Source organism: Theropithecus gelada, chromosome 7b (genome assembly GCF_003255815.1).
Source record: "Theropithecus gelada isolate Dixy chromosome 7b, Tgel_1.0, whole genome shotgun sequence".
Taxonomy (NCBI): Eukaryota; Metazoa; Chordata; class Mammalia; order Primates; family Cercopithecidae; genus Theropithecus; species Theropithecus gelada.
The window spans coordinates 52,234,167-52,257,799 of NC_037675.1; the positions used below are offsets into that span (position 1 = coordinate 52,234,167).

Genomic DNA, 23,633 nt, shown 5'->3' on the forward strand with positions numbered 1-23,633 from the left:
AAAAATATTTTGTCCAATTATTCTAGTTGTCTTTAGTGAAAGGTTTAGTCTGTAACAATTCTTCTATTACTAGAAGAGGTAAATTTCCCCATTCTTTCAAGTTTGAGATTTAATTTAAAATGTCATAAACTTTAGTTTAATAGGTACTGTAAGGTCTAGAAGTTTAATAGGTACTCTAACGTCTAGAAGTATAACAGTCCTGTGTATTTCACAGTCTTAAAGAATGATGGCTCTAGTGTCAGACTTGCCAGGTTTGATTTCCAGGATTGTCGTTTAATAGCTGTGTAAACTTACTTTTAATGCTTTGACTACCTCATCCGTAAAATGGGGTAATTATAGTCTATTCAAGATTGCTGTGATAATTAGGTGAATTAATATATGAAACACATCTACAGTTGTGCCTGGCAGAGAGTGAGCCCTCAGTGGATGTCAGCTTTTTTTTTGTTTTTTTTTTAATGCTCAGTAGAATGCCGTAACTGATCATTAGTGAATAAGAAGGTGTAAATGGAGTGAGACATACAGATGTAGTAAAAGGCATGTGTTCTCAACCTCAAGAGGCTTTCTGTTTAGTTGGGGAGACAGGACACAAATAGGAGGTATAAAGTAACAGCAGGGATTTCTATGGGTCTCTTTGGAATCAGTTTTGTTACTCAGAATCGAAAGGCAGTATGATATTGTGGAAAAGAGCGTGGGCTGTGGAGCCACTCAGACTTGGGTTCAAATCTGTCCTTGGCCACATACCCTTTATAACCTTGGTAAGTTGTTTCTCCCTCTCTATGTTTTCCTATTTTTTTTACTAAGGGGTTGACGACGCCTACTGCACAGGGTCATTGTGAAGATTGAATTAAGGAAGATAATGTATGTGAAGTTCCCAGCTGCTAGTAAGCACTAGACAAATACTTGTTCCTTTCCGTCCCCTTTCTGTTACAAATTAGGCTAAGGTGTTATGTATGGCAGGAAAAGGCAGGGAGAATTGAAGATAGGGAGAATTACAGAAGAGAGAGGCTTTGCTCACAGGTGTGGCCAGTGAAGACTTCACAGCGTATTGGACCTAAGCTGCTTTCTTGAAGGTGAGGGAAAGCAGTTAGGAAACAGCGCAAGGAGCAGGTGCATGTGAACGCAGACCCTTGGCAGGAATGGGGCAGTTCTATGTCGTAAATGGCCTGAGAGTTAATAGAGGACTTCCACACAAGCCTTTCACACTCGTTATTCTTTTAAATCCTCACGGCAACTCTGTGAGTTTGTCATCACTGCTTCCACTTAGAGATGAGACAAATGGAGACTTAGAGGCTTGCCTAATTGTCACGTCTTATAAGAAGAAGAAATGAGACTCAAACCTACATCTTCTAATTACAAGCAGATAGACTGGAAGTGAGCAGGGTTTGGAATGAAAGACTGTGACCAGATGTGGATGGGCTTGCAGGTTAGCTGGGAGTTGTTGTTTTCAGTAGATAGTGTGACATGCCCAAAGCTTTGTAACAGAAGATTTAATATAACTGGTAATTTAAGGATGTTTATCTGGTGGTATTACAGATGAGAGAGGAAGGTAGGAAGACTAATTAGGAGAGCCCATTGCCATGGTCTAGGCTGGAGGGGAAGGTATGACCTGTGAGTCTCAAAGGGCACTCCAGGGTGGGAGGGAATGAGGAATAATGAGAGTAGATTGACCTGGGTTTGCTTTCTTCCTACTCTTTCAGAATTTAAGATGAATTGCTGAAGGACTTCTCTTATTGAATTATCCTCAGGGGATTCTTAGTTCAGGGGGTGAGAGTACCAGAAGACAAAAGAGAAAACAAAACAAGAAATCTTGCCCTTGGCATGGAAGAGGAGGGAGAAGAAAGAGAAGGAAAGGCAGCATCAGGAAGTCCAGAGCACACCTGAATGCAGTTCAGTTGCTGTCAGACCAGGCCAAAAAGTTCAGGCCAGACAAATCCCACAGAACCAAGGAGATTCCGGCTGGGTGCGGTGGCTCATGCCTGTAATCCCAGCACTTTGGGAGGCCGAGGCGGATGGATCACCTGAGGTCAGGAGTTCAAGACCAGCCTGGCCAACATGGCAAGACCCTGTCTGTACTAAAAATACAAAAATTAGCTGGGCGTGGTGGCAGGTGCCTGTAATCCCAGCTACTTGGGAGACTGAGGCAGGAGAGTCGCTTGAACCCCGGAGGCGAAGGTTGTGGTAAGCCGAGATCGTGCCATTGCACTCTGGCCTGGGCAACAAGAGCGAAACTCCGTCTCAAAAGAACAAAACAAAACTATACAAAACACCAAGGAGATTTCTGGGGAATAGCAGGCCTAAGTCAAAACTATGAAGCAGAAATTTGTATTTAGTGGTACTGGCTCACCTATTTTATACCCATTTCCTTACCACAGTCCCTAAAATGACATGAATTACTTCCTAAAATCAGAAAAATTGTATTTAAGTTTATTCTATTTAGAAAGTCTCTATTCAATTATTACAGTTCATAGTAGGAGACTATTAACAAATGACATTATAGCCATGGGGCAAGTTTTAATTTCTTTTTCTTTTTAAAAAATTGTGAAGCAGAAGTTTGTATTTATTGGGTTCAACCTCCCTATTCTGTGTGTATTTCCTTCCCTTGGCCATGTCCCATTTACTACCCACTCTACCCCTCCTCTCTCAGGCACAACATGAAAATGTATAATACTTTGCTTATTTTTCCCCTTTGCAAATTTATTGCAAATGTAATCCCAGCACTTTGGGAGGCCGAGGCAGGCAGATCATTTGAGGTCAGGAGTTTGAGACCAGCCTAGCCAATATGGCGAAACACCGTCTCTACTAAAAATATAAAAATTACCTGGGCATGGTGGTGCATACCTGTAGTCCCAGCTACTTGGGTGGCTGAGGCAGGAGAATTGCTTGAACCCAGGAGGCAGAGGTTGCAGGGAGCCAAGATTGCGCCACTGCACTCCAGCCTTGGCAACAGAGTGAGACTCTATCTAAAAAAAAAAAAAAAAGATTTAAAATCTGGGCCAGGCATGGTGGCTCATGTCTGTAATCCCAGCACTTTGGATGGTCAAGACCAGAAGATGATTTTGAGCCCAGGAGTTCAAGATTAGTCTAGGCAACATGGCAAAACCCCTTCTCTACAAAAAATTAGTCAGGTGTGGTGGCACATCCCTGTAGTCCCAGCTACTATGGAGGCTGAGGTGGGAGGATTGCTTGAACCTAGGAGTTCAAGGGCTGCAGTGAGCCATGATTGTGCCACTGCACCCACTCCAGTCTAGGCAGCAGAGTGAGACCCTGTCTCAAAATAAAGAAACAAATAAAATAAATAATACCTGAAGTTCAATCATTCTAACATGACAATGACAGATAATAACAAAGTGTACACCAGGGATATTTGCATAATAGACTCATTTTGTCTTTAGCAAATATTTATCAAGTATCTATTATGTACCAGGAACTTTTCTAGTTTCTGAGAATACCACAGGGAATAAGAGAGTTGTGGTCCATTTGCCTATGAAGTTCATATTGTTGGTGGAGAAATAGATAGAAGATAAATACATTTAAAAGAACCCAATAGTGAGAAGTGCTGTGACAGCATCAAAATAATGTGATGGAGAATGACTGGGTGGTGGGGGCAAGGTTTGATAGCTGGTTATGGAAAACAGCTCTAAAGAAATAGCATCTGAGCTGAGACCTGCCTGAGATGAAGCCAGCTGATAGGAAAATCTAGAGATCTCAGGCTGGGGTAAAAGTAAAGACAAGGGCCTTGAAGTGGGATCAGGCCTGACATGTTCCAGAAGCAGAAGCCAGGAGGTGGACAGGAAGGGCCTTGGTGATAGATGAGGCTGGAGAGGGAGGCAGGCAGCTGCTGGATTCTGCAAGGCTTTGGAGGCCAAGGTGATATGTTCAGGTTTAATCCAATTGCCTTTGGAGGGTGTTAAGCAAAAGAGGACTATGATCTGATTTGCATGTTAAAATAGTCATTCTAGTTTTCCTGTGGGAACTGGATTGTGGTAGGGTGATTGCAGCTTAGTATAAGCAAAAGATGAAGGGTGGCTTAGGCTAAGTAATAGTGGGGATGGGGAGAAATGAATGGGTTTGGGATACAGTTTTGGAGGCAGGATTCAAAGTTTGTGAGAAAGGTGCAATATTGCTCAGGGTTTCTATCCTTTACTCCTTATTTCCAGATGAAATGGATATTTCTGGGGCATATAAACTAACTTACATGTTGACTATGTGAGTCAAAACATTGTGAAAGTGGTTTTAGCTAGCATTCTAGTTCTTGGATTTTGCTATTAAACAACAAATTTAGTATGTCCAGAATAAGCGTTGTTGTATCTGGAATCCTGCAGTCATTGTTAAAACCTAGAATGTCTTTTAAGGCATTGGCAATTTTAAATCATATTTAAAAGTTTATAATGTTCAAATTCTTTCAAATCAATTTGCCATGTATTGTGTATTTTCATCAGAATTTTTGACTAATCAGAATATTCTGTCCACCAACTAAACCAGTTACGTTCACAGTAGAAACAATTTTTAGGTTTTGCATACCATTGCTTCTATATAGAAAAGTAAGAGTTAGTGATGCCATTTGTAGGAAGTGAAAACAAAATGTTGACGGTGATGATCTATGATGGCAGGATTATGTGTTTCTTCTACGTTCCTTTCTTTTTTTCCAAATTCCCGACGTGCATTACTTTTTGAATAGTAGAATTTTTTTGTTAAGTTTATCATATATAGAGAGTCACTACTCTCTGTGTTACCCTGGTTCATAGCGAAAGACTATATAACAAATGGCATAGCTATGGGGCAAATATTATTTTTTTTTCTTTTTTAAAAATAGATTTACCGGAACGTTCCAGGATTTTTACGTACATTTATGGATGCCATGAGAAAAGACAAAATAGTCTTTCCTAACGATGAAAAGTAAGTTAATGATGAAAAGATGTGCATTATTACTGTATCTAAAGGATTCTAGGGGAAGCTATCATGTGACTTACTGGATGGTGACATGAGACATCCTGAATATCATTCTTATTCTTAGAATGTTGTTCTGTGCTTCTTAGATGGGCACTAAGATTTGGGTAAAGTATCTATGAATTTTTAGTTTTTGCTATTTTCCTCATGTCTAGTTCAATGATTTCACCAATTCAGTACTATCTCTGAATTCATACAGGAAGTTGTATATCTATGGCCTATCAAGACCTTTTAAAGGGCTGAGAGTATTAGCGTATGCCTATAATTCCAGCACTCTGGGAGGCTGAGGTGAGAGGATAGCTTGAGCCCAGAAGTTTGAAACCAGCCTGGGCAACATAGGGAGACACCATCTCTACCAAAAAGTTAAAAATTAGCCAGGTGTGGGGGCACATGCCTGTCATCCCAACTACATGTGGGGCTGAAGCAGTAGGATCACTTGAACCTGGGAGGTTGAGGTTGCAGTCAGCTGTGTTGTGCCACTGCACTCCAGCCTGTGTGACACAGTGACATCCTGTAAACAAACCAACATACAACTCCCCCCAAAACAAAACAAAATGAAACAAAACAAAACCAAACAAAACCTTTTAAAGGTCCTCTAGGATCTAGCCTAACATTTCTTGAGGCATCTCTGACTTCTAGGCCCTTTTCCCTATATAACGAAAACTCATCTACCATCTACCTTACTAACGTGACAGCAAATCCAATGACTAGAATTTATCAAGTTAGCCTGTCACAGTTAGAGAATTTAAGAAAGGTTCCAAATAGACAGTTGTTGTCAATACTTTTTTCTATGTCAACATACTTGAGAAAATCCAACATTCTCAGGGGTGTCAGTGAGTCGCTGTGGCAGAGATGGATGGGTATCAGGATTTTGGGGGGACAGGGAAGCATTGTTTGAGCAAGTAAGTGGAGCGGGAGACAAGATATTCTTCATGCCATAGCCCTTTTGAATTAGCAAACTAGGGGGTTGACCAGGAAGCTAATCAGACCTGTTAACTGCGTGTCCATCCTCTACATTTATGGAGAAAAGTAAACAAGTTGCTACAAAGAGGTCTCTGAATCTGTCATAATTTTTGTTTTATTGAGGTTTTGAGTTTCGTTTTCTTTTTTAGTCTTTTAATAAAATATTTCAGATGTTACAAAATAAGGTGGAGTAAAGAAGAATATAAGGTTCTTCTTACACTGTACAAAATCAATCTTTCAGTGTTTTTTTTTTTAAGTATTTCAAAAAATCACGCAGAAGTAAATTAATTAAACAGCCAATTAAATTGCATGAGTAAATGGGAGCGAGGGAAACTTACATGGAGAAAAAAAGCTACTATGTGAAATTTTAAATGTATGATATTGTTATTCTTTGGAAGGAAGGAAAGATATTTCTTGTAATTTAGACAGACCTTGTGTTTTGCTAAAGCTTTAACTTAGAAGAGGAGAAATCTCGATGTATAATTCTTTAACTGAATGCTTTTCTTCTACTTGTCTCTAGTGTTAAATTCCTTTCTTCTCCTCTTCTCATCTTACATGGAGAGGATGACAGGACAGTGCCTTTGGAATATGGGAAAAAGGTAAACTAAGAGCTCAATGCTGACTGAAATATACTATACTTATTTCGTCATTTTTTTCATTCAGCCAAATTTTGATTAGAGCTGAAAGGAGAGTCTCTGACATTACAGGAGATTCTCTACCCCACTAAATAGCCTCCATAGGTTTATACAATGGGCATCAGTGTCCTTGGCTCCTTAGCTCGAAGGAGTGTTTGTGGCAGAGCCTGGCTCCTCATCTGGGTTGTGTGGAGCTGCAGGTGTAGGGTATCCCAGGCTGCTATGGGAACCTCCGTGTTGTCTATTGCAATGGCTCTAAAATGGAAGATGCAGACTTCTTCCTTTTAAACAAACTTCTACTAGAGTGGGTCCATAGGAATTGCTTGTCATTTTGCAGTGGGGTTCAAGCAGGGAAGGATGAGGTTTTATCAGTAGTCTATATTAGCTGAGCAGCATTCAGATCTTTAGCTGTAGAGACAGCCAGTTGGGGATACGGAGAGTTCTTGCATCTCTGACTTAATGGAACAAACTCCCCAAGTTGGCTGTTTCTGTACACTTTTAGGAAAATTGGACTAGAAAATCTACAGCTTTGAATGGCAAGCTTTTGAGTCTCTGTCTTTCTGTCCCTGGCAGCTCTATGAAATTGCACACAATGCATACAGGAACAAAGAGAGGGTCAAGATGGTTATCTTTCCTCCTGGCTTCCAACACAACCTGCTTTGTAAAAGCCCCACACTGTTAATAACTGTGAGGTAAGAGTTGCTTTGCTAAATGTGAGTATGTTGCCCTTCAAGGCAATTAGGGCTGCTCTAGTTTACTTAGGCCACAACACGAAAATGTATAATATTTTGCTTATTTAGGTAGGGAAAGTGTGTGAGCTGATCTGGGTCCTTTTTCTACAGAGATTTCCTGAGCAAGCAGTGGTCATGAGTCTGGGAGGAGTGGAAATCTTCAATGAAGACTTGGTCCAAACACCACCTGTGATGTGTATTGTTTTAAGTAAAATTGTACTGGGCTGGTCGGATGAGCTGAAGCCATTGACTTCTCTACAAATCACTTGCCATTTTAACAACAGAAATCACGAATGTTAGGCAGTATGGAATGTTCTTGTTTATCATAATCTACTTTGTAAAACATGCTGAAATCTCACTGTGGAGAACCAAAATTTGGTAAAATCTAGATCCTATCTAAAAATATGTAGTTATCAAACATCCTATGGATATTTGTGAATAAGGTAGTTGCTATGGTCCGAATGTCTGGGCTTGCCCCCCAAATTATGTTAAAACCTAATCACCAATGTGATGGTTAATAGGAGGTGGGGCTGAGCTCTCATGAATGAGATTAGTGCCCTTATAAATTATGACCAAAAGAGCTCTTCACGCCTCCTACTGTTTGAAGATACAGTGAGAAGGCTTCATCTGTGAACCACAACGTAGCCCTCATCAGACACTGAATTGGCCAGTGCCTTGCTCTTGGATTTTCCAGCCCCCAGAACTGTGAGAAATAAATTTCTATTGTTTATAAGCTACCCAGTTTATGCCATTTTGTTGTAGCAGCCCACAGGGACTAAGACATTGGTCTTTGGTTTGGACTCAGATAGCAGTGTAAGAAAGTTACTTCTATGTAGTTACGTTTTTTGTATTTTAGTTTAGTTCATTTAAATGGCATTTGAAAGTTCTAAGGAGTTTAATAATTTTATGGCTAGTTTTGGGGTAAATCCTAGCAGTAGCAAAGCATCACTAGATTTGCTATAAAATAAGTTTTGGCACTCATGTAGCCTTGGAAATTGATACTTTATTTTTAAGCTCTATTACATATAATTTCCCTCCCCATTCCCAGAGATACTCAACTATTATAGATTATTAGCTAACAAAACAAAAACCAGTGAATGTTGTAAAAATGTTCAAGTTCAGTAAGAAGCTATGTTTTCCAGAGACATTTTAGAATTCAATTTCCATTGACTTTGTTAGATTCATTGGATAGAGAAATCTTTAGATCTGAAGGTTCCACGTTCCAGATGTTCTGGGCATATTCTTTAATTGTTCGATCACTGGAGAATTTCCCAGAGGCAGCTATATTTTTGAGTACCATCGTGTTCCAGGCCTTCGGATTCTGTAAACAACATATGCATGTACAGCTCAGAGTCCCAGTGCCAAGCGAGCTTTATAACAAACATCAGCCAAGCACATCTAAACACATTTCATGAGGAAAAATGACAGGAATAAATTATAGTAAATTATAAATATTCTTGTTTGTTGAGAGGTAGAATAGAATGCACTTTTCTCATATTTAGAGTATTTTTCTCTTAGGAGTGAAAAAAAAGTATTTTTTGCTCTAAGAGAAACCGTGGATATACATTGCCTAGTTGGCAATTCCTGCTATGGTTACAATGTTTTGGCATGTAAGCCGTATTCCCCATGCTTTCTTATGAATGAAGATACTTCCCTTCAAACTATAGGGAAAGAATTCATTGTTTGCTAAATGCCATGTTCAAGAGACTTACCCTGTGGCTCACAGAGTTTGAAAAACACTACTCTAAAATGTTAGCTACAATGCAGGCAAACAATTCAATGAGAGGCTTCATTGACCTACTTAGCTTTTCTTGTTCTTTCGGAAGGTATGCACCCTAGTAGGCTTACAATGAGTCCCAAACACTCCACTGGGGCTTCAAAACAGGGTCAATTGAGGCTTTATCCTTATAAAAATATATCAACATCTCATAAATTTTATATAAAAGTATATTATAAGAAGGAATTTATTTTATAGCCTCTTAATTTTGTAAAGAACTCTAAAAGTGTATGGGAAGTGAACAGAACATTATTCAAAATTGTTATCAATGCATTATAGATGCTTATGAGAAATACTAAAACTACCATCATTCCTTAAGGTACAGCAAAACAGCATCTGAGATTTGTTTATTCAGAGTTTGGAAACTTCCTATAATAAGAGGAGGATAAAAGCTTTCTCTCTTCATTTTCTTTAACTATTTAAATGGATAATGAATAGACTTCCCAGCCATACGGGTCATGTTTACTAAGTCTCAACAATACAATAATTGTTAAGAGTAAAAAGCTGCAATTTGCACTAATGAACAAGAAAGACTGAATCAAATGCTGGGCTTCTAGATGAGCATCCTTTGGATTTGGGCCATAATTTTAACAGAGGAGACATTCACATTTGTCCTTGCCCTTGTTCACATTTTTCTTTCCTCCGCTGTTTTATTGCTGTATTTTGAGGTGGCCATTCTCTTCCCTGTGTCTTTGCATTGTTGGGGCCTGTATGTGGCTTTTCTCTCCAATGTACGGGAGGCAGGTAGTGAACCCCTGAGTTTAGCTCTAGCACTGCCCTGCTTTTTTGTAGCCATTAACTTGAACTTATTCTGGTCTATATGCCATTGGGGGACTGGCTATTATTCTATTAGAAGATAAGGGCCGTAAAGCAACACAGGCCTTGAATGATCCTTTAAAAACCCCAATGGGACATTTAGGATGACTGTAGGAACCACCCTGTTATCTGCCTTGGGAAAGGAATAGAAAGAAATGTTAGTGAAACCCACCCTGGAGTCTTGGCACAGAGCTAGCGCCCTCCTGTATCCATTCCTCTGGGGTATCTGAAATTCACTAAAAGTCTCTCCTATCAGAGATGATCAACCTTTTTACGTATTTACAAAACATAGCTAGAGAGGTGTTTGATAAAGCATATAACTTTGCATGTGGAGGCTTATTCACATGGCTGTACCCATCCCTTTTTACTTTCCTCAGTATAGTATTGTCTTCCTTATTTTTCTCCTTTCTTTTTTTAAAAATTCAAATATGAACCCCTTTCTCTTTCTACTCATTTATATTTTGTTGATGCAGCCCCCTCCATGAGAAATCTAGAAGAGGTACTTATTTTACAACTTTCAAAGAATAGGGGTCAGTCCTTACCTTAATAAACCATGGTTTAGCCTTAGAATCATCATGGCAGGTTTTTCAAATATGGATGGTGACCCCACCCACTACTGGGAAAGAATCTCTCAGTGCGGGGGCTGGCATCTGTACTATGATGAAGCTACCTTGGTGATTCTGATGTGTACCTCTGGTTAAGAACCTCGATGTTCAAACAGGCTCCTTGAGTGAGGGGAGGGAGGGAGAGACCTCGACTTTGCTCATGCTATGTTCTCAGTGCCAGCACAGTGCCTGGCATAAAAAAGACGCCTAATGCCCCTCTGAGGACTGATTTCCTTAGCTTCCAGGACATGCCTGCTACAGAGTGGGTGCTCAATAAATATTGAATTATTTGTGACTTTTAAAAAACTTGGATATTAAAAAATTTACAACTGGCTGGGCATGGTGGCTCACGCCTGTAATCCCAGCACTTTGGGAGGCAGAGATGGGTGAATCACCTGAGGTCAGGAGTTCTAGACCAGCCCAGCCAACAAGGTGAAACCCCATCTCCACTAAAAATACAAAAATTAGCTGTGTGTGGTGGCATGTGCCTGTAATCCCAGCTACTTGGGAGGCTGAGAGGTGAAGGTTGCAGTGAGTCAAGATCACGCCACTGCACTCCCGTCTGGGTGACAGAGCGAGATCTGTCTCAAAAAAAAAAAAAAAAAAAAAAAAAAATTACAATTGCTGCTGAAATGTCAAATCTTAACCTTGGCCTGAACTTGGGAAAAGTCAAGGTTTGTTGTTGTTGTTGTTGTTTTATTATATTTTATTTTATTGTTGTTGTTGTTTGATTGCTTAATGGGGACCTGCTATTTAGATTTAATTTAAAAACACACATTTTAATGAATCATAGTAAATTGGTTTTCTTTATAAATCTTGGCAATTTACTCACCATGTACAGCTGACTCACTTTATCTTGACACTTGACATAGGCTTCATAGTCTGCAAAGACTTTAAACCTTTTATATTGTGATTGGAAGGGAAAAAAAAACAGTCAAAAGCTTCATTAACAGATATTCGCTAAGATTCCATGTAAAATCATCTTTTGCTTGATATCAGCCATGGCTGGTTTACCAAATTCATATTTCTGTTTGTAAGAATTTTAACCAGCCCTCAACCTTCTTATGGTTCTTCTCACATGTGAGAATGTCATCACTTGGATGCATTTGCAAGTTGGGAATATCAGTGGAAGGAGAAAAACAGAACCGGATTTGTGTGTGTCATTCTTAAACCTTACTGGCATCGTCGGTGGGGAATATCTAACTTTTTTCCCAAGCCTAGATTACCTGAGCAGATCATGCTAATCTATGCTAATCTACATGAGTGTGTTTAAGTTGGTTTAAGATTGGTTTAAGATTTTCTTGTTGGTTTTAGAGTTGGTTGGTTTAAGATTTTCTTGTCCCCCTTTCATGATCCAAATAGCACCATCTTCTTATGGGAACTCACCTGTCATGATAAAATAGCATGTTGATGATATCTTTGAAGAGATCAGGCTGCTTGGGAGAAAAAAAGCCATTGTCAATTTGATCGATGACCAGCTTCAGCTCTGGAAGTGCCTCATAATATTCTTTTGCCTCATACCTGTGGGGTAGGGGTGGGTGGGTGATAAGAAAAAGGCTCTGTTATTGTGTATGATTAACAACACACTAGACACTGCGTTCACTGTGAAAAAATGCATTCAGAAATACTAGCATTCAAATAAGTCATTATAGATTTCACCATGAGTATATATAACTTTTAACTAGATCTGTAAGTTTTTCTCTTTGTAAATTTGATTCCTTATAACCAAAGACACTAAGAACAATAGATAATGAAAACTCTAGTCAAAGAGCAACAGTCTAATGTGGTAGAATACAGCAAGGTCCATTTCAAAGCAGACTTTATGGCTCTAAATGAACATTGTATTAAGTGGATCAGTTGCTTTTCGGATCCACAGATTCTCAAAAGTTATTGCTACTGAGTGAAACTGACTTCCAAGGGTCAGGAATTATATTCAACATCCTCCAAATGTTGATTCTTTGGGCAGTACTCTTTATTTTGTGCTTGAACTCAGGTTAATAAACCCATCCAGATATTAAATGAAAATAAATGTTTCCAAGTACTTCCGTACACCCATATCCATTCTCTATCACATTTTAGTCCATTTCTTTGATATCTTAAAGGAGCACTAGATCGTGATTTAAATTATAGGTCACCCTTCCAACTAGAAACTAGTTCATCTTTTGATCAAAGTGAAAATCATACATATGGAGGAAAGAATAGCTCTTTGAGGCCAGCTCTGCAATGGCCAATAACAAATAGCAACTCCTCCGTGTGTCTGTCCTTTTACTTGCTGGGTTTAATAATATGATTCTGTGGCCAGAAGGCTCTCCTGCCTCATCGTGGGAGATGTTCTGCTGCCACCTCGTATGTGATCCAACCTCAATGGGATACCTGTGTGGGCAGGAAGCCCTCTGAGGTCACATACCTTCTTGGGCCGGGGGAGGTGACCAGCAAAGAGAAGCTATTCTCTCACCCTTTCTTGTCCAAAGCAGCCACATCATCTACCCTCATGCCAAAGATGAACAGGTTCTCTTCCCCGGCTTCCTCTGCCATTTCCACGTTGGCCCCATCCATGGTCCCGATGGTTAGGGCCCCATTTAGCATGAACTTCATATTGCCTGTCCCCGAGGCTTCGGTGCCTGCAGTGGAAATCTGCTCTGACAGATCTGTGGCTGGAATGACTGCAAGAAAGGCAAGTTAATATTAGTAATTTTGTCTCTCTAGATCCGCTTATATTGTATTGAAGCATTTATTAAGTTGGGCTGTTTTGATAATTAAAGTAATACATGCACATCAAGATAAACATTCAAATGGTCTAGAAGGCAGATCACACTCTTTCCCTTTGACTCGGGCAACCACTTTTGTCCATTTTATATGTTGATATTTCTTTCTCAAGCTATAAACTTTGAAGAGTATCTACTGACTGCTACAAACATTGATACTACATTCCTCTTCTTTTATTCCTTCCAATTTTTGTTATGGTTTTATTTCTTCTACTTTATAAAATACATCGAAATTTTTCTTTTTTTCTTTCTTTTTTTTTTTTGGTACAGGGTCTCACTCTGTCACCCAGGCTGGAGTGCAGTGGTGTGATTATAGCTCACTGCAGCCTTGACCTCCTAGGCTCAAGCAATCTTCCTGCCCTAGCCTCCCGAGTAGTTGCAACTACAGGCAAGCGCCACCATGTCCAGCTAATTTTTAAAATTTTTTGTAGGTATGGGGTCTCCCTATGTTGCCCAGACTGAACGTCTCTTTCTTGATTCAGAGTGTCTCTCCAGGACTCCTCTTTGGCAACTTGAGGAGATTGGATTGTCTGCATTCCTTCTACTTCTCACTTCCTTCCTTCCACTTTCACTGCGGGGAAATAAGCCACACATAATTGAGGTATGCCTGGGGCTAGACATCAAGCCTCTGACCTTTCAGACTGATTTGAGCTGCCTGAAGCACTTCCTTTGACTACAAAGGTCAGGACCACTTTTCTGCTTTACTCTGAGAGCTTATTTGTGGATTAGATGTATCTTCTTTTGCATCCCTAGGAACCTGGCTCTTTTCTCTTCACGCAGACAGTTCTTAAACAGTAACATCAGAGGACCTAAAAACACCATGAAAAGAAAAAGCTCCCTTTCTACCTTTTCAGTTTGGGAAGTGGGTGAATACACAGTTGGGCATTTGCATGTGGATGGTGCTCTGTGAGCTTGTGACCCAAATAACCAAAGGTCCCAGTGGAAGAGAAAGGGACACTGGCTTCTTGCCCATCTGGCTGTCCCCATGTGGGAGCATCATGCTTGATGCTGGAGTGCCCATGTGAGGCACATCTAAGCCTTGTGCTTTGGCAGCCTGACGTCTGCTCTCATTTATTATTGCTACAAGAGCAAGTGACAGCCCTTCTTCTCACAGGGTGACCAAAGGAATATCTGAGGACTGGGGAATTGGTGTTCTCTTGCAAAACTGGGGCTGGGAACTGAAGACCTTTCCCCTATTTTATAGAGTGGGTTCTGAATGACGTGGAAACCTCAGGGCTGCCTCCCCCAGCACCTAGCTCTCACTGGCTTGGAAGAAAATGTACTTGCAAGTATAATCCTGTGATATTGACTCCAGGACATCAATTTCATTGTGACTTGGGTCACTTTAAAACCTCTTACCTTAGGCCCTTATTCTGCACAAGAGTGACACCTTCTATCCTAAGTTACTAGTTCCTGGAGGTTGGCTTCCCCATCTTTGATACCATGTAATCTCTAGAGTTTGCCCTGGCCCCTGCATGTTTTGCAATGAGGGTAGTACCTTTTTCAGCAAGAGATACTCTGTAGTTCTCTAAGAAGATGACTTTCAACTTGCTTCCAACCATGGGGTCATTGTTCACCACATCTGCCACTGAAGTGATCAGCTTTATGATCATTTTGGCCATGTGATATCCTGGGGCAGCCTTGGGGAAGAAGGTCAAACGCGTTGACAGAAGGCAGCCATGATGAAGTAGAAGAATGGCAAGAGATTAGAGCCCTCAAGTCCCCACTGAATAGAATCAACTTACTTTACCACCAATGATAACTGTCCTTGGCACGAATAACTTCTTAGGGTCTTTCTTAATGCCTGAAAAAGATGGAGAAGTGGATGGAATGGAAGACAGCTGATGGTCAGGGCAGTGAGACCTACGCTGAGGCTGCTGCTTCCACCTGCAAGAGGGCTTGTTGGCTACAGGACTGACTCACGGTTGTACATCGTGATCACGTGCAGACAGTTCAAGAGCTGTCGCTTGTACTCATGTATCCTCTTCACCTGGACGTCAAACATGGAGGATGGGTTGATCTTCACTTTGTACTCCTTCTCCAGGAACTGAGAAAACTTCAGCTTATTCTCCTGTTGAGACAGTGCATGGTGCCAGAGAGCTCTTTTGGTTTAGAAGCATTGGGTCGTCCGGTGTTTCTTTTTTTTTGAGATGGAGTCTCACTCTTATGCCCAGGCTGGAGTACAGTGGCATGATCTCAGATCACCGCAGCCTCTACCTCCCACATTCAAGCGACTATCCTGTCAGGGATTACAGGTATACGCCCCAACTGCCTGGCTAATTTTTGTACTTTTAGTAGAGATGGGGTTTCACCATGTTGGCCAGAGTGGTCTTGAACGCTTGACCTCAGGTGATTTACCCTCCTTGGCCTCCCAAGTGCTAGGGTTACAGGGATGAGCCACTGAATCTGGCTGGGTAGTCTGTTTTTAAAAACTACAGGATAGGCCGGACATGGTGGCTCATGGCTGTAATTTCAGCACTTTAAGAGGCTGAGGCGGGCGGATCATTTGAGGTCAGGAGTTCGAGACCAGCCTAGCCAACATAGTGAAACCCTGTCTCTACTAAAAATACAAAAATTAGCCAGGCGTGGTGGTGGGCGCCTGTCATCCCAGCTGCTCAGGAGGCTGAGGCAGGAGAATGGCTTGAACCCGGGAGGCGGAGGTTGCAGTGAGCCGAGATCGTACCACTGCACTCCAGCCTGGGTGACAGAGTAAGACTCTGTCTCAAAAAATAAACAAACAAAAACTACAGGATAAACTCTCCAAGTGAGCACCTGGGAGGGGACCCACACCTGGAAGGCTCACCTGCTTCACTTTGGCGAGTTCCCGGAGGAAGATATCATCACCCAGGAAGCTGTGGAGCTTCGTCAGCTGGCTCAGGTCTTTCACATAGTCTTCTCCAATTTTCTTTCAATTCAAAGGAAAAGGTGACTTCAATTTGGGGATGGTAATCAAGTCCACATGGGCAGTTTCTGTCAGTATTTCTCTCCGTCACCTACCACAGTGTGGTTCACGTATCACACAGAACATGGGATAGTTTGACTCAAAGAAGAGGCTATAAAGTCTATGTGGGAAGAACACTTTTGATAGTATCTTAAATGTAGTCTCAGTGGTTTTTAAAAATTATTTTTATTTTTATTTAATTTTTTTGGAGACAGGATCTCAGCGTGTCACCCAGACTGGAGTGCAATGTCATGATAATAGCTCACTGCAGCCTTGACCTCCTGGGCTCAAGCAATCCTCTTGCCTCAGCTTCCGAGTAGCTAGGATTACAGGTGCATGCCACCACAACTGGCTAATTTTTTTATTTTTGTAGAGATGGGTGGTGGTGGGAGGGGGGTCTCATGTTGCCCAGGCTAGTTTCAAACTCCTGGCCTCAGGTGAGTCTCCTGCCTAGGCCTCCCAAAGCACTGGGATTACATGCATGAGCCATCACATCCGGCCAGCTTCACTGGTATTAAAGTGTTAAAAACAGGAAATCTACTTAAAAGAGTGACCAGGAACCCCAGTTCTGTTAGTTATTTATATGAGCTTTATTATCCTCTGTTACTAGAGAAAACCATCTTCTTTGGGGGTGTCCTATGAATACTGTTAGCTGCAACTAGCTACATAATTTGCAGTACCTTTTGTTCCAAAATTAAGAATTTCAAGATGATGGCTGGGTGTGATGGCTCATGCCTGTATTCCCAGCACTTTGGGAGGCCAAGGAAGAGCGGATCACCTGAGGTCGGGAGTTCGAGACCAGTCTGGCCAACATGGTAAAACCCCGTCTCTACTAAAAATACAAAAATTAGCTGGGCTTGGTGATGTGTGCCTGTAATCCCAGCTACTTGGGAGGCTGAGGCAGGAGAATCGCTTGAACCCGGGAGGTGGAGGTTGCCGTGAGCAGAGATTGCACCACTGTACTCCAGCCTGGGCAACAGAGTGAAACTCTGTCTCAATAATAATATTAATAATAATAATAAATAAATAAATAATAACTTTGGCTGGGCGTAGTGGCTCACGCCTGTAATCCCAGCACTTTGGGAGGCTGAGGTGGGCGGACCACGAGGTCAAGAGATCCACACCATCCTGGCTAACATGGTGAAACCTCGTCTCTACTAAAAATACAAAAAATTAGCCGGGCGTGGCGGCGGGCGCCTGTAGTCCCAGCTACTTGGGAGGCTGAGGCAGGAGAATGGTGTGAACCCAGGAGGCGAAGCTTGCAGTGAGCCGAGATGGCGCCACTGCACTCCAGCCTGGGTAATAATAATAATTTCAAGATGACTACAGCAGATAATTAAACCCAGCATGGAGCCCTGTATGACTGCACAAGCCACATGCTGAAGAAGCCATCCCTGCTGCAGACTGGATTTACAAGTTACAAGTATAGTCATATGCCTCTTGCATTCGAGTCAGGCCTCCTTTCCCCTCAGCACTTCCCAGTTACCTCTGCTATGAGCTCTGCAAGTCCTGGGTTGCAGAGTAGGAGCCAGCGCCTCGGAGTGATCCCATTGGTTTTATTCTGAAACTTGTCAGGTTCCAGTTCACTGAAGTCCTTGAATCTGGAGACAGAGTAGACACATCACTGAATTTGGCTGAAACGGCAAAGGGTCCTGCACACTGGATAAAGTTTGGAATTATATTCAAGAAGCCAAGTGCAGGCTTAGAAAGGTTAAATAAAGGTGAAGGGACAGGCTGACAGTAGCTATGGCTGTCATTTAAATAGAAATTCATTTGCAACTCAAAAGAATTACCAGAAAAATTCCAAATCTAGTCACCTCCATCTGACTTCTTTACACTGACATATATACCACACTTTCAGTAGAATAGTTTTTTGGTATTTTTTTGGTTTTGTTTGTTTATTTGTTTTGGCTCCTATGTCTAGAATTAAGATGACTCTGAGAGGAAAGCATTTTTTTCTTTCCTTTTCTTTTTTTTTTAGAGAAGAGTTTTTTTTTTTTTTTGTATAGAAGAAAATACTTTTAAACATTTGAACAAAGCCTTTCCTCGTCCCTAAGTGCAACCCTGCATTTAGTAGCATCATTCCATTAATAGATCAGTGTCAGACCCACTGTCAGAGTAATGGAGGCTCACACTTTAGTCTTCACGATGTCTGAGTGGATTTTAGCCACGCCATTCACAGTGTGGGAACCCACAATGCAGAGATGGGCCATGTTGATCCTTTTGCTTCCTTCCTCTTCTATCAGAGACATCCTTCTCAGACGATCCACATCTTTAGGAAACAAGGCCACAATTTTCTAGCCAAAGGAAGAGAAAGCCCTTGCTGGTCACTCAGGTTTAAAGCAACATTGGGATAACGTTGTTCACGTCTTAAGCAACATCTTTGGTGTACTCAATATAAATTTCACTTCCACGGGGAGGGGGTGAGTTAGTTCTGTGGAGGTGCCATCTCTCCATTTCAGCACTTTCAAAAAGCTGCCTTTGCCGGAGCCCCCCTGGGACTCAAGTACTTTTGCTGTATCAATGATCGAAAGATGTTTGGTAAGGCGGAACACTGTAGCCATCTGTAACACCTTAAGACCTTACGCTCATGAAAAGAAAAAAAATCTCTCAAAATGACTTACATCTAAATGCTTCTGATTTATCTCATAAATGATTTCCAAATGTCGAGGGAGCAGCTTCTCCACCAGGTCCACGGGCCAGCGCTCCAGGGCTTCTGGGAGCACTGTGTGGTTGGTGTAGGCGAAGGTCTTCTGGGTGAGCTCCCAAGCCTGGGGGAAAGGAAGGAGTCAGCTGCTTGCCCTGAAGGTGGGCACCCCACTGCACAGGCCAAACCCTTCTTCAACCCTGCCCTGCCTGCAACAGGACAATTCCAAGTGTGCATAGTCAGACACACTCAATTCCACTAATTCCCGAATAGTCCAGATAATGGAAACATGTTCTGGGTGTGAGGGGGAAGTCATTTGTAAAGCTACCTGATGAAACTTAAGACAGCATTCCAATCAATCTATCTACTATCCTTACATGTCTTTCATTTATTAAATACACAAAAACTGAGGGATAAAACCATAAGCAGTGCTCTCAGCAAGTACAAAGTATGTAAAATGCTGACTTCTAAAACATTGGGGACACTCAATTAGCTGTCTTCTGAGGTTAGAGAACTTAATTTTTAATCTTTTTCCACACAAAAATGGTAAACAATATAAGCCTTAATACAGCTACTGATTTGTGTCCCATTAGGAATGTAGTCATTTATTTTATAGTCTTACTCCCTGTAAAACTCTAAGGATGGAGAAATGTCAGCATCAGGGAAAATATACCTTTAACTGTTGAAAGTTAGCAACAATAACTTACTTTGAAAAACTAAAAAGGGAGTTTTTGGCAGTCTTTCACCTGCAGCCATTCTGGTTAATTAAAGGAAAAAGAAGCCAAACTATCCAGACCTTGGACCAGGGCAGTTTTTCAATATCCACAAAAATCCTCATCAGCTCAGGGATGGCGAGTGCAGGGTGAGTGTCATTCAGCTGGATGGCCACCTGGGTGGGGAAAGACATCAACATGAAGGCAACGGATGGCTCAGGGTCTGGCTTCCTTGTCCTAACACATCTAGAGAAAGCACTGGATGATATGCCCACCTTCTATGAAATGCTTGATGCACACTATTCCTGCTCAACGTTTTTAGCACTGAGAGAGAGGAATTAATCTGATAGGAAATCCCAGTCAGTCCCTCAGTGGACCCCACTTGCATCCACAGACTAAATACTTGCCTGATCCGGGAAGGCATCAAACACAGTTCCTGCACCACGGGTGGAGCCAAACTTGGAAGCTTTGAAACGGCGGATGATATCTTGCAAGGTTGCAGCCACCACAAAGTATTCCTGCTTCAATCTTAGCTCCTTCCCTTCAAAAAACTTCAAGCCAGAGAGATAGAATGAAAGTGGTTCATATTATAGGTGTGGCCAAAATGTGACTGGTGTCTTGTGCCCTGGGAACTTTAGGACTAAGGCCCACTGGACAACTGCTGAGGGGTGGTGGTTTGAACGCCAAACTGTGAGCCTTTGCTCTTTCCTGAGACCCCATGAAAATGGCACTAAAAGGATTCTCTAAAGGCATACAGATCAAAGATAAAGAGGTTGGGATAAAGACAATAGCAACAACCTTTTAGAGGCTGAAAACCAGATGCATGAATGGTAAGTGATTCAGAAGACCTAAGACAGCCAAATCCTGACCTGGTAGTGGGGAAAAGCCAAAAAGCAACTCAGTGTGTACATTGGAGCCCCTCAAGGCTCAGGAATTGGTAGTACCAAGTACTTTCGGAAGTAGGGAAGAAGATGAAGGAAAAGGTTAATGACAGCCTAAGGACACTTGGCCTCCAACCTTATCTCCAGTTCCTGCAGCTGAACACAACCAGCACCATGTCCATGACCGCCTTCCTCACTGCAGTCACATTCCTGGCAGGCAATGTATCAGGAAGCACTGGCAGCCGTGGACCGTGTGGAGAACCACGACTGGCTGAGAATGCCCTACATGACTGTGAGACAGGATTGCAGCCAGGCCATGGTGTGCAGGGTGGAGGCCTTAGAGGCCATGATGGTGGCCACCTTCCAAGTTCCTCCCACATAAATTTGCTGTCGGTCAGCAAAACCGTGTAAATGTCACCAATAAACGGTCCTAACCCTGAGCCATCACCCTTCAATTTTTATAGATCATGGAGCTGCCCTGACTTTACCTGGTCGCAGAATTAAAAACTGTAGCTTCTATTAAAAATGTAAGCCTTCACTAATATCCAAAATCTACAAGGAATTCAAACAAATCAGCAAGAAAAAAAAATAATCCCATGGAAAAGTGGCAAAGGACATGAATAGACAATTCTCAAAAGAAGATATACAAACAGCCAAGAAGCATATGAAAAAATGCTCAATATCACTAATTATCAGGGAGATGCAAATTAAAACCACAATGAGATACCACCTTACTCCTGCAAGAACGGCCATAATTAAAAAGTCAAAAAACAATAGGTGTTGGTGTGGATGTGGTGAAAAGGGAACACTTTCTACACTGCTGGGGGGAATGTAAATTAGTACAGCTACTATGTTAAACAGTATGGAGATTCCTCAAAGAACTAAAAGTAGAACTACCATTTGATCCAGCAATCCCACTACTGGACATCTAGCCAAAGGAAAAGAAGTCATTATATGAAAAAGACACACGCACGCACACACGTTTATGGCAGCACAATTCGCAATTACAAAGATATGGAATCAGTCTAGGTGCCCATCAACCAATGAGTGGATAAAGAATATGTGAGATATATATATATACACACACACACATATACACACACACACACACACACACACATATATACCATGGAATACTACTCAGCCACAAAAAGGAACAAAATAATGTCTTTTGCAGCAACTTCGATGAAGCTGGAAGCTACTATTCTAAGTGAAGTAACTTAGGAATGGAAACCCGAATATTGCATGTTCTCACTTGTAAGTGGGAGCTTAAGCTATGAGGATGCAAAGGTAAGAGAATGATGTAATGGACTTTGGGGACTTGAGGGATAAAAGGCAATTTATTGGGTGTATACTGCTCAGGTAACAGGTGTGTAAAATCTCAGAAATTACCACTAAAGAACTTATCCATGTAACCAAAACTACATGTACCCCTAAAACTATTAAAATTAAAATTTTTTAAATGATGAGCACCCCACCCCCGAAATGTAAGCCTTGGACCAAAGTCTTATTAAAACAAATGAATATGAGCATAGAGGTCTGCATATAGAATATCTGGGGCTCTAAACTCCCTAATACTTAAAAGTATAATCACTGACCTAGGCCAGTGATTCTATGTCACTGACCTATGTCAGAGTTTCCTGTTTTTCAGTCTGATAGGAATATATCAGTGATTTCCTTGATCACAGATAATACAAAACAAATATATATGTGTATATATAATAAAAATATTATATTAAAATATATTAAACATATATATTAATATATTTATATTTATATTTTTGAGACAGGGTCTGGCTCTGTTGCCCAAGTTAGAGTGCAGCGACGTGATGTTGGCTCACTGCAACCTCTGCCTCCCAGTCTCCAGCAATCCTCTTACTTCAGCTTCCTGAGTAGCTGGGACTACAGGCCATGCACCACCAGGCCTGGCTATTTTTTTTTTTTTTTTGAGATGGAGTCTCACTCTGTCGCCCAGGCTGGAGTGCAGTGGCGTGATCTGATTCCAGCTCACAGCAGCCTCTGCCTCTCGGGTTCAAGCGATTCTCCTGCCTCAGCCTCCCAAGTAGCTGGGATTACAGGCATGCGCTACCATGCCTGGCTAATTTTTGTACTTTTTGTAGAGACAGGGTTTCACCATATTGCCCAGACTGGCCTCGAACTCCTGAGTTCAAGCAATCTGCCCATGTCAGCCTCCTAAAGTGTTGGGATTACAGGCATGAGCCACTGCACCAGGCCATAAAGCATATTTTGAATGAAGGCTGCAATAAGTTACAAACTATGATTTGAGGTCTTTGCTTAAGTATGAGATACTTGATGGAGGCTTTATTGCAACATTAGTTAGTGTACCTCCTGTCAAGAATAATTGCCTAAACTTAAATGGAAATATGAGTCTTTTTCAGTTAAACACATTCCTAGAATTAGCATTTTCCTCTGGGATTTAGCTATTAAAAGGGGATATTTAAATGAACTAAAAAGTATTTATCAGAAAAAAAGACTAAGTTAATAGAATAACCAAAGTGAACATATTGAGAGGAAATGTATATAACTGGGCATAGTATGGGCTAAATTAGGGAAAATTCATCAGAAAACCAAGCAAGCAAAGAAATTAAAATTATTAATTCCAGGATAAGTTAAACATTTTAAGAAAAGGAAAAGTAATCATTATATGAGGACACACATATGCACAGATCAGCTGTCTGTAGCATTACATAGTCATAATAATGTAAATGCTGATTAAGGAGTTAGTGGAAATTATGATGTAAGCATGTTGAGAGAATTGGGGATGGGAAGTATGTGTTCATGTGGTGAGGGTGGGAGTACATGTGAGGATGTGAGCTAGATTCTCCATCTTCAATGGTGAGGAGTCAACAAACAATTGTAAAAATGAAAAAAAATCAACAAGTAGCAATAACTGCATGTTATTCAGAAATATGGAAGTAAGTACCCAGAAAATCAATTATGTGTATATACAACTTTGATAAAAATTAAAAGTCTGGATTAAAAATTAAAAGTCATTAATAGAAAACTGTCTGGATTGATAGTACAGGTTGAGCATCTCTAATCTGGAAATCCAAAATCTGAAACTTTTTGAGTACTCATGTGACACAGCCAAGTGGAAAATTCTACCCCTGACCTCATGTGACAGGTCATAATCAACACAGAGTCAAAACTTTGTTTCATGCACAAAATTGCTAAAAATATTGTACAAAATT

At 41.2% G+C, this 23,633-nt stretch overlaps 2 protein-coding genes across 7 annotated transcripts in view; one reads left to right on the forward strand and one right to left on the reverse strand.

The window, feature by feature from the left end:
- Positions 1-8,013, forward strand: part of ABHD12B (abhydrolase domain containing 12B) — a 33,236-nt gene extending 25,223 nt beyond the window's left edge. For all 3 annotated transcript variants that reach the window (XM_025391853.1, XM_025391854.1, XM_025391856.1), the window contains 4 exons: positions 4,814-4,896; positions 6,431-6,509; positions 7,119-7,237; positions 7,388-8,013. In XM_025391853.1, the coding sequence (XP_025247638.1) occupies positions 4,814-4,896; positions 6,431-6,509; positions 7,119-7,237; positions 7,388-7,415 (309 nt within the window). In that variant the 3' untranslated portion in view covers positions 7,416-8,013. The remainder of the gene's footprint in view (positions 1-4,813; positions 4,897-6,430; positions 6,510-7,118; positions 7,238-7,387) is intronic.
- Positions 1-23,633, reverse strand: part of PYGL (glycogen phosphorylase L) — an 89,775-nt gene that overhangs the window by 39,342 nt on the left and 26,800 nt on the right. For 3 of the 4 annotated variants that reach the window (XM_025391852.1, XM_025391851.1, XM_025391849.1), the window contains 13 exons: positions 19,948-20,091; positions 19,624-19,716; positions 18,805-18,951; positions 18,314-18,477; positions 17,667-17,781; positions 16,043-16,144; positions 15,163-15,310; positions 14,985-15,043; positions 14,738-14,879; positions 12,930-13,137; positions 11,861-11,995; positions 11,307-11,373; positions 8,263-8,597 (listed from right to left, as the gene is read on the reverse strand). In XM_025391852.1, the coding sequence (XP_025247637.1) occupies positions 8,433-8,597; positions 11,307-11,373; positions 11,861-11,995; positions 12,930-13,137; positions 14,738-14,879; positions 14,985-15,043; positions 15,163-15,310; positions 16,043-16,144; positions 17,667-17,781; positions 18,314-18,477; positions 18,805-18,951; positions 19,624-19,716; positions 19,948-20,091 (1,689 nt within the window). In that variant the 3' untranslated portion in view covers positions 8,263-8,432. Of the gene's footprint in view, positions 1-8,262; positions 8,598-11,306; positions 11,374-11,860; positions 11,996-12,929; positions 13,138-14,737; positions 14,880-14,984; positions 15,044-15,162; positions 15,311-16,042; positions 16,145-17,666; positions 17,782-18,313; positions 18,478-18,804; positions 18,952-19,623; positions 19,717-19,947; positions 20,092-23,633 lie in introns of those variants that run through there. The other variant, XM_025391850.1, reaches the window with a different exon arrangement.